Consider the following 10,324-nt stretch of genomic DNA (forward strand, 5'->3'; position numbering starts at 1 on the left):
CATGGGCCTGGAGCCCAAGGTGGAGCCAAGGATGCTGAGCTGTTATCTCCCAAGGGAAGTTACTCTCCGGAACACTCGCTGGCCAGGGCTCCCAAGTTCCCGAAACTGACCTCAGCACTTTGCCAGCTGCACAAACCGGAGCAGCCTCGTCTGCCAAGGAGCCCCCGCAGCAGGGGAGGTGAGGGATGGAGGAGAGAACCCGTTTCCCTGTTGCCATTGGCTACAAGCCACCGCCCTGGGAGCTAACCCAGTTCACAGCTGGGCCAGGCCAACCGAGCGCACTTTGCCCTTTGGTCACCGACACCTGAAACGCCGAGTCAGGAGTCAGCGTTTCTTCGGGAGCATTCGCCATAGATGGAGGATACTGTCTCTGGTGCCCTTTGAAGCCCACGCGCTCTGGTTGCTCTGCCTGCTGCTTGTTGCCCTTCCAAGCTCTCCTCTTCTGCCACCAACTTGTCTCCAGGCCTCGGGCAAGTCCCTTAACCCCTCTGCCTGGGTCGCCCCATCTCTGGAATGGTCTCGGGAGAGGTAGGGCACAAGCCACCCTGTGGCCTCGGAGAAGGCCCCTGATGCAGGGAGGCCTCCGGCCACTAGCAGGGATCCCGGTTAAAGGCTGGTTTGGAGCTATAGGTGCAACATGGAGCAAGAGCAGCCAAGTCTGGGCAGATTGGTTCAGTCCGTCACCCTGGGGGCGTTGCTGGGGGAGGGGGGAGGACTGAAGCTCTCCAGGACTGAAGAGTCCCACCACACATTCCACAGGATCAGGCTTTGGCCCTGGGTGTCCTCTCATTGTCAAGGAGGTGGCTCTGTGCCCGCTGCCAGCCCACACCAGAGGTGGCTGCCTTTCCGTGGGAGGTGAGGATGGAGCGTGACTTCCTGAAGCTCTTAATCTTTGGGATCCTTCAAGGTGACTCTGGCATGCACTTGCCACCCATACATCCACAGTGAGCCACCAAGCTGCGGGACAGGTGCCTTCGCTAAAGCTCTCCTCCTCAAGCTAACGAAACTGCTAGCAGTAGTAGGCTGTTATCCTCCAGCAGAGAAGGGCACTGCACCATCTTAGCCGACAGGCTGTGCATCTGCCTCTGGGATAAGGAAGCTCCCCGCCCTTAGTCCTGTTTTGGCTCCATGTGCAGGACAACTGCGAGAGGAGGCCAAATGTTTTCTGGACAGTTGGCCAACAGATCCCTCCGACGTGATTAAGCTCGGAGCTCAGCACAGCCAGAGCCTTCCTCGCTCACCTCCTTCGTCTCACAATCTCCCTATTGTGCCCAGATGGAGCATGGGGCCAGGATGCGTGCTGGGAGGTATGAGTACACAGGCCCTGCAGGGAGGGGTTTGTACTTTCGCTTGGGTTGGGTGCGGATTTTGTTTCACATTTTTCTGGGCTTTCCCAGCACTGTTCCCCACCAAGCAAAACAAACAAAGCTGCTTCCCCCCGCCAGTCGTGCAGCTGCGCGGTGGCCTCACAATGGAGCTTTCTTGCCAGAGTGATGAATGTCGGGAGGAGGAGGTCACACAATCCCCCCAGCGACCGCTTTCCCCGTTCGCGGGAAGGCCTAGCCTTCCCCGGCTGGAGAGCTGGCAGGAAAAGACATTCCTGTAACCACTTCCGGAAGCTGTCAGCGATGGAAAGCAACAGGCATCCGAATAGCTGTGTCCAGTAGCAGCCGGGGATGGAATGGCTCCAGCCAACCGGCATCGGAGCAGCTGTGTCCTGTAGGACAGGGGTGGGCAATCATATTTGATGGGGGGCCACTCCAAGATTTTGGAAGGTGGTCGAGGGCCACACTCTTGCATGAATGGAGGAATTCCGGGGTCTGGGATGGAGGTTGGGTGCAGAAGGGAGCTTGGGGGAAGGGAGTGAGGTGCAGGAGGGAGAATGGGGTCTGGGATGGAGTTTGGGTGAAGGATGCAGTTGTGAGCTAGGGCAGCGGACTGGGATGCAGGATTTTGGGATGTGACCTAGGGTAGGAGGGGATTGTGATCGGGCAGGGGATTGGGGTACTAGATCTGGGAGGGGGTTTGGGTGTAGGAGGGGGCAGAGGGTTGGGGAAGGGAGGGGCTAGGATGCCAGAGTCAGGGAGACGATTATCAGCAGAAATCTGAGGCAGACTGTCGTCTGCAGGCTGCTCCAAGTGGCTCTGCTTTGGGCATGAGAGGGAGGAGGAGGGGGTCAAGGAGGAAAGGAGAAGGCTTTCTACACTGCCCCTGCTCCCTGCACAAATTCTCAGCTCCTATTGGCTGGAAACTGAGAGCTTGGCCAATGGGAGCTAAGAGATTTTGCTAGGGGGTGAGAACAACATGAGAAGTCTCTCTCCTCCCTCCCCAGTCATCTGGAGCAGAGAACAGCTGGCTTTTTAACGTGTGAGCTGTTCTCTGCCTAAGGGTTCCAGCGAGGTGGCCGTGGGCCGGATCTCGTGGCTTGGTTACTATTAGAGGGTCCCAGCCAGCACATGCACAGAATTCCTGCCAGGAGCCCAAGCTAGGCCAAGGGTAGGAGAAAGGAATTATCCCCATTTTACAGCTGAGACACTGAGGTCCTGGGAGGTGACATGACCTAGTGGCTGTCCGTGGGAAATCAGGGAACTCCGCTCAGTTCTCTGCTGCCCTTCCCCACTCTCTAGCTATGGCCTGATGGTGTCTATCAGGCAGCAGCCAGAGCGCCTGTGTCATCATTCCATTTCCCTTGTCAACTAGCTCCAATGAAGCTAGACAGAACACCGGCTCAGCCTGAAAATCAGCTGTATCGTTGGGGGTGGGGTGCGTACCGACTGTACCAAACAACAGCAGAGATGGAGTGTCCAATCCCTACGGGTTAGGAGACAGCCGTACCTAGCGGGTGTGGGACCCTGAGCAAACAGAGCTGAGTCTGTGCTCCCTTGGCACCGGTTTCCCCTGTGTCTAGCCCCACTGGCCTTGCACCCCGTGCAGCCACGAGCCACCAGGCGCAGGGCAAGAACGAGGCTGTTTCTAGCAGGCATCATGTGCAGAACATCTCTTCCACAAGTGCTGCTTGAAGCAGGTGTCCGGCAGCGGCTAAAGATGACCTGGGAGGTCCGGCAGGAACATCTGCCAGCCCAGCTGTGCGTTGCAAAGGCTACACCCAGGAGTGGGCAGTTTGGAGGGTGTCACAGCCAATCCAACCCCCACCCCCCATCATAACCTGGCCTGGCCACACCCCTGGGGTCCAAGAGCCATTCGTGATGCACTGAATGTGAGCTGGCATCTTCGAGGGGGCTGGAAGGGTTGCTCCATGCATGTCATGGCGGGGGGCGGGGGAGTAGGTGGCCGTCAGTCAGCGAGCTACAGCTGGGGAGTGGGGGGGCAGCCATCTCTTTCTGGGAGTGCCCGGGAGCCTTTCTGTGCAGCCCCCCCTACCAGGCCCCTTAATCCCTGCAGCCAAGGGAGGAGATGTAGGACGCCGTTTTGGCTCACTCGCTTTTTCCCTGGTGCCTTGCGACACCCCGGTCTGCGGCAGGGCTCTGTGCGCTGCCTACAGCCAGGACATGGCGGCGCGGCTCCCGAAGCAACGCTCGCGGATTGGCCGCAGCCATTAAAAGCCTCCCGGGATGGACACGAACCAGCAACGTCTGTCAGAGGGGAAACCAAAATTGGCCCTCGTGTTTTGCCGGGCGGAGGCCCCGGGGGAAAGCAGCCGTGTTAGGAAGAAGCAGCCGCTCCAGCCACCCACACAAAACACAGAGCTTGGTGTTCCCGTTCCAAAGAGAGCATCTAGGCGAGGCTACGGAGATTATTACCAGCCCCTGAGATTAGCCTCACCTGCCTCCTGTGCACCCCCTTTCGAAGCCACAGAGTGTAGCGGATCCTTTGCAATTCCCTTGGGAATGATGCACCTTTCCGCTTGACCGGCAGAGCCGCCGAGCCCCCTCTGACTAGGAGCTTAGGTGCAATTAAGCGCCCGACTCCCGTTGACTTCTAATAAGACTCTGGATACCTAACTCCCCTAGCAAACCTCGGAGCAAGCAAGAGAACCCTGATCCTCTTCGAGTGTTACAGACAACGCTCAGGGTGACAGCCCGACATGACGGAGAGATGATGGATGAGGAGGCCAGTCTAGGCCGGATTGGCTTGAAAGCAGAGAAACCGCTCGAAGGGTTGGTAATTGGACAACGGGCAGCACAAAGTGGAGAGTGGCAGGAGGAGGAGGAATCGGTGGGGGGTCAAGACAGACCTGGGAGGAAACCACAAGCAAAGGGGCAGCTGCAGGGGACCTTCCGCATGGCACACGAGCAGCGATTGAGAAGCCCTGACCTTCACCGTGGCAGCCCTACATCTCTCCCACTTAAGCCCTTAGCTGCTAGCAGTAGTAGGCTGTTATCCTCTGGTAGACCAGCCACTAGAAAAGGACACGGCACCTTCTTTGCCAACATGTTGCACATCCACCCTGAGATCAATTATCTGGCTCTCAGGCCTGAAATGGGGTCTGGAATATGCTCCGTAAGTCCTCCCCCTCCAGGGCTGGACCACGTGACTGCCATCCATCCGTGGGAAGCCGTTCCGTGCGGAAGGTGGCTGAGATTTCCTCCTGCTGGCAGTGGGAAGCTCTGTGTCTCCCCTTCCGCAGAGCAGAGTCCCCAGAGCCTGCTTGCACTGGGACCCCTTATGCTGCGCTCTGAGACACCCTGCCTCGCAGAGCCAGTCTCAGCCTGGATTTGCTCGCTGCCACAAAGCTCTCAGTGGCTTTCCATTGATTTCCCTCGTTCGTCTTCCCGGCGCCTCTCCCCCGACACATCTGGCTCCCCACCCCGTCCTCCGGCACATCTGGCGCCCGCGCCGTCTGGCTGTTTGTTTGTTCACAGTACGGCAGTTTCAAATGTTGGGAATCATTAGGCAATTAAAGCTCTGTCGAGGCTGTCGCTGCAAGTGCCGCTCCTCGAAAGCTGCTGAGATGCCGGGGGCAGGGCTGCATGAGAGGAGGGGGCCATCGCCAGGGGATAGGGCAGGGGCAGCGTCCGCCCCTCAGCAACTCAGATCCCAGGAAAGCCACTCTGGAAAGGAAGCCGTGGGAGGGGCCCTCGTGAATAGTGACTTCCATGGTGCCGTGTTTGAAAGTCAGAAAGGCCCTGGTGCCCCACTGCGTCGCCCCTCCCCCAGCCCTTTCCCTGGGCACAAAGGGAACGTGAAACACCACTGTTGTGATCTGGTAGCAGCTTACACCCTCCCTGTTCACACTAGTGCAAATGGCAACACGAGGGACTGGACAAAGGCAGGATCAGCCCCAAGAGGCAAAGTCCACCTGGCGTCCGCAGCTGCAGCTGCCAGGCGTGCGTACGGCCCATGCTGAGATACCCGAGCTAGCTTTAACCTCGCTTGCACGTGCATGGGCACAGCAAAACAGCAGCTCTGGGAGCTCCAGTGCTGACTAGCCCCCCCAGGGCTCCGGGGGGCTTGCTACGGCCTCCGTGCTCGGGAAGCTGCAGGAGCTAGATTACCGCCAGGGCAGGCATGTTGGCTGAAGCTGCAACATCCCCTACGAGAGGCGAGTCGGCAGACCCGGAGTGTCAAGCTGGGGACTTCCCAGCACCCTCCCCAGGCGCATGCCCTCAGAGAGCCCGGAGCAGCCCCCAGACGGCAGCACTTGGACCCATCGCTGGAATAGGCCCAGCTCTTCCCACTCGGATGCCCAGAGGGGACCCTCTGTGGGTGACTCTCAAGTCCTCCCGGGGTACCATCCCGGCCTCACCCCCTCTGCTTCAGGGAGCTCTCGGGGCGGCAGGGTGCCCCTGGAGAGCCGCGGGGGGATGTTACCTGGAACACATTTTCCAGAGGCTGCGATTCCGCAGTGCTCCTCAGAACAAACGCCAAGTGCGTCGGGCCTGGTCCCCCCAGCCCTCTTCTGAGGTGCTGCCCACAGCTGGTAGCGGCGCAGCGCATCATATCCCCGATCAGGGTCCTGGGCTTTCTGCAGAGGCGGCACCGCACCTCGGGCGACATTCGAGTCCATGTCACCTGAGCACGGATGGGCATTTTCATCAGCCCAGGGTGAGTAACCCTTTCTTACTCCAGAGCCTCTGCTTCTTCCGGCCCGCCTGAGGAAGGAATCCCTTCCCCACAGACAGTGCTGTCCCATCTACCTGCATCCCTGGGCGTTCGCTTCAAGGGGGAGGCAGACGGCTGGCTCACCCAGAAACGATCGCAGCTGTCCAAAGTTATTGGAACTAGGGCAGAACAGGTGTGAAATCGGATCCTCGGGGAACAGAAATCTCGCCGGGGCCGGGGGAGAGGGAGAAGGTATCGTCACTCCAAGCGACCTTGTCTCCATCCACATCCCTCAACTTAGGAGGAGCAGCCTGTGTCCGCACCAACACGCTACGGCAGGTCTGCAGATTCTAAAGCACAATTGCTTTGGCTCGGCTGGAGTTTTAGGAGTCAGCTGGATGCAGGCAGGAAACCGGATCTCACTAAAGCAGTATCTCAGCTCAGGGTAACTTACATGAGCCCAAATCCTGCTAAAACCAGGCCGTTTGTAGCTTCCACATGAGGGTACGTCTACACTACAGCGCTAGTTCGAACTAACTTAGTTCGAATTAGTTAATTCGAACTAAGCTAGTTCGAACTAGCGCATCTAGAACTAAAAACTAGTTCGAACTAGCGTTTTGCTAGTTCGAACTAGCGCGTCCACACTGATTGGACGCAGGGGGGCATTTAAGGGCAGCTGAAACCGGTTCTGGCAGGGCATCAGGTCAGCAGTTGCTTTGTGTGGCTGCTGTCTGAGGCTATCTGAGGCTCGTGCTTAAAGGGACCCCCCCTGGACAGCCGGTTCTCAGCTTTTCCTGCTTGCTTGCCAACCTCGCCGAGGGACAGCAAAGCGTCGGTCTCTGTGCCCGTCTGTGTCGGTGCTTCCCTTCGGGGGGGACCGCCGCAGGTGGCAACATGGAGCCACGGCTCGCCCTGCACCTTCTGGTGCACGTTCTGGACTTGCTGCTGCAAGCCTGCCAGCAATGGCTCGAGGCTGCCTGGCACCACCTGGGGAACGTCAGCCCCCTGCCTCTCCGCCTGGCCGCCCTGGGGGCCGTGGAGGAGCCGCGGCGGCGCCCCGGCACCGGCGTGCCCCGCCGCATCTGGCGTCTGGACACCAGCAGCGACTGGTGGGACCGCATCGTCCTGGAGCGCTGGGACGACCGACAGTGGACCCAGAACTTTAGGATGAGGAGGGACACCTTCCTGGAGCTCTGCGAGTGGCTCGCCCCTGCCCTGCAAAGAAGGGACACTCGCATGAGACCCGCCATCCCCCTCCAGAAGCGGGTGGCCATCGCCCTCTGGAAGCTCTCCACGCCGGACAGCTACCGATCCGTCGGGAACCAGTTCGGCGTGGGGAGATCCACTGTCGGAGCGGTGCTCATGCAGGTACGGCGCTCGTCGGCCACCGAGCCGGGGGGGAGGGGGGCTGCGAGGAGGGGATGGGCCGCCCCAGGGACAAAGGGGGGGGCGGGAGGAGGCGAAAGCGCCCCGCACCGGAGGGGTCGGGCTGTCCCGGCCGTACTACACGCCGCCAGGGGGGTTGCTTCCGGGAGTGGGGCGCGGGGCACTGCCAGGGCACGCACGCTCCCAGCCACCCGGGCGCCCCACTGATTGACGCTTTGCTGTGTCTCTCTCCGCAGGTGGTCAAGGCCATCAACCGGGTGCTGCTCCGCAGGGTGGTCCGCCTCGCCAACCCGGATGCCGTCATCCGGGGATTCGGCGCCCTCGGCTTCCCCAACTGCGGGGGGGCCATCGACGGGACGCACATCCCCATCCGTGCCCCGGAACACCAGGCGTCCCGGTACGTGAACCGCAAGGGGTACTTCTCCGTCATCCTGCAGGCCGTATGTGACCACCGGGGACAGTTGACGGACATAAATGTGGGCTGGTCCGGCAAAGCACACGACGCCCGGGTGTACCGGAACTCCTCCGTGTGCCAGCGGCTGCAGGACGGGACCTTCTTCCCCGACCGCCACATCAGGGTCGGGGACGTGGACATGCCCGTCTGCCTGGTGGGGGATGCCGCCTACCCACTGCAGCCCTGGCTCATGAAGCCCTACACGGGACACCTCAATCCCTCCCGCCAGGCCTTCAATAACAGGCTGAGCAGGGCCCGCATCGTGGTGGAGGGGGCCTTCGGGCGACTGAAAGCCCGCTTTCGATGCCTCCTCACCCGTCTGGACCTGGCCGAGCACAACATCCCTCCCGTGGTGGCGGCATGTTGTGTGCTCCACAATTTGTGTGAGCGGAAGGGGGAGGCTTTCTTGCCAGCCTGGATGGCTGAGGCTGACCGCATGGCTGGACACTACGGTCAGCCCCGCACCGCCGCCGTCCGGGAAGCCCAGCGGGGGGCCATCCGGATCCGGGAAGCCCTGCGGGAGAGCTTCCAGGTGGAGGAGGAGGAGGACTGACCTCTCCCTGCATGCCCCACCGGGGCCTTCTTCCACCCTACCCCCCCCTTCCCCTTTCCCCTCCCTACCTACTGTCAAATAAAGACACCTGTTTTTCCAACAAAAACGTCTGTTTATTTCACAGAACTGGGGTGGGGGAGGGAGGAATGAAGGTGGGAGAAGGGAGGGGGAAACCTGGGACGAGGGAGCTGGAAGGGGAGGGGAGGGAAGGGAGGAAGGGAAAGGAAAGCTCAGGGGTGGGAGTCTGGGTGCCTCTCCCGTCTCGCCACACTGCGGGTCCGGGGGCGTCGGTGGGGAATGGTTGTGGAGGGGGGGGCAGAGAGGACAGGGGGTGTGGAGGAAGCAGGAGCGGAAGCAGGAGGAGCAGGAGGAGCAGGAGGAGCAAGAGGGGGAGCAGGAGGAGCAAGAGGGGGAGCAGGGGGAGGAGGAAATGGAAAGCGGTCTAGCAGGCTCTGGAGGTGGCCTCGCAGGGCACGGCCCTGCTCCTCCAGGGCCTCCAGACTCCTCTGGCGCAGCCTGAGGTCCTCCTGGACCCAGTGGTCCTGGAGACGGAGCTGTCGGTCCAGGAACCGGAGATGCCGCCTCTGGTAGTCCTCCTGGTTCCTGGCTGTCCTGCTTGCCCGGGCGCGGGCGGCTGCTGCAGGCGGTGTGGTGCGCCCTGCAGTCCCCGGTGCTGCAGCTGTGGTGCAAGAAGACCAGCGGTCAATTACCCCAGGGGCCCAGGTGTGTGAAACCCAGCTCCCCTCTGCAAGGCCAGGGCCCCTGCAGGATCCCCAGCTGCTGCTCCGTGGTGGGCAAGGCCCAGGCGCACGGTCCCGGGGCTCCCTCTCGCCCCAGCCCCCCGTACACATAAGGGGAACACGAGGGTACTCACAGGTGGACGCCTCCCCGGCCTCTGATGATGCAGGCGAGCGGCTCTGTGGGGTGCCTCGGGGGTCCCGGGTCCTGGGAAGGCTGGCAGCAGGCTCCTGGCTCTCAGAGCCCTCTTGCTCCTCCTCGGTGTCCAGGAGCGGTCCCTCTGCCCCGGGGTCAATCACGTCCCGGGGGGCAGGGACGGCATGAGCCCCCAGGAGGCGGTCCAGGGCATGGAAGTGGGGGCAGGCCTCCGGGTCAGCCCCTGGCAGGCAGGCCCGGGAGTAGGACTGCCGCAAGTCTTTAATCTTGCAGCGCACCTGCTCCCGGCTGCGCTGGTGGCCCCTGGCGGCCAGGCTGGCAGCCATGCGTCCATAGACGGCCGCATTCCGGTGGCTAGTGCGGAGATCGTGGACATTGGAGGCTTCCCCCCAAACCTCGATGAGGTCCACGATCTCCGCACTTGACCAGGCGGGCGCCCGCCTTTTGCGCCCCCGGGCAGGCTCCTGGGAGCCGCCAGGCTGGTCGTGGGGAGCAGTGGAGGGCTGGGAGCCCTCGGATGGCTGGCTCATTGTGTGGCAGGTGCAGGCTGTGCAGGCACGGGTGCTTGCAGCCTTGCAACTGGCACAAAGTGAGTAGCCAGCCCGTGGCCCTTTAAGGGCTCCGGGGCCGGGAGGGGGGCAATAGAGTTTCCCTGGTGTTGGCCAGAGTGGCCACCAGGGAAACCTGGGAAGCCTTAGCCTCCCACTAGTTCGAACTAAAGGGCTACACAGCCCTTAGTTCGAACTAGCTAGTTCGAACTAGGCGTTAGTCCTCGTAAAATGAGGTTTACCTAGTTCGAACTAAGCGCTCCGTTAGTTCGAATTAAGTTCGAACTAACGGAGCGCTAGTGTAGCGCATAGGAAAGTTAGTTCGAACTAACGTCCGTTAGTTCGAACTAACTTTCTAGTGTAGACATACCCTGAGTTAGCAAGTCATGGCAAACCCTATGCTCCCTTGGCGTCTTCCCCTCGACCTGCTAGCTCCAGAAGGCCTCATCTTCACTTGGAGAGGTGAGGAGCTCTGAGATTTTTTCT

At 61.0% G+C, this 10,324-nt stretch overlaps 1 protein-coding gene across 1 annotated transcript; it reads right to left on the reverse strand.

Moving 5' to 3' along the window:
- Positions 1–8,470: 8,470 nt before the first annotated feature.
- Positions 8,471–10,091, reverse strand: LOC149520890 (uncharacterized). The gene is made up of 2 exons (XM_089775026.1): positions 9,271–10,091; positions 8,471–9,075 (listed from the first exon to the last, which is right to left on the reverse strand). The coding sequence occupies exons 1-2, from the start codon at positions 9,818–9,820 to the stop codon at positions 8,627–8,629; spliced, it is 999 nt and encodes a 332-aa protein (XP_089631152.1). The 5' UTR covers positions 9,821–10,091; the 3' UTR covers positions 8,471–8,626.
- Between the last annotated feature and the right edge of the window lie 233 nt (positions 10,092–10,324).

Source organism: Pelodiscus sinensis, chromosome 32 (genome assembly GCF_052426305.1).
Source record: "Pelodiscus sinensis isolate ZL-2025 chromosome 32, ASM5242630v1, whole genome shotgun sequence".
NCBI classification, from domain to species: Eukaryota; Metazoa; Chordata; order Testudines; family Trionychidae; genus Pelodiscus; species Pelodiscus sinensis.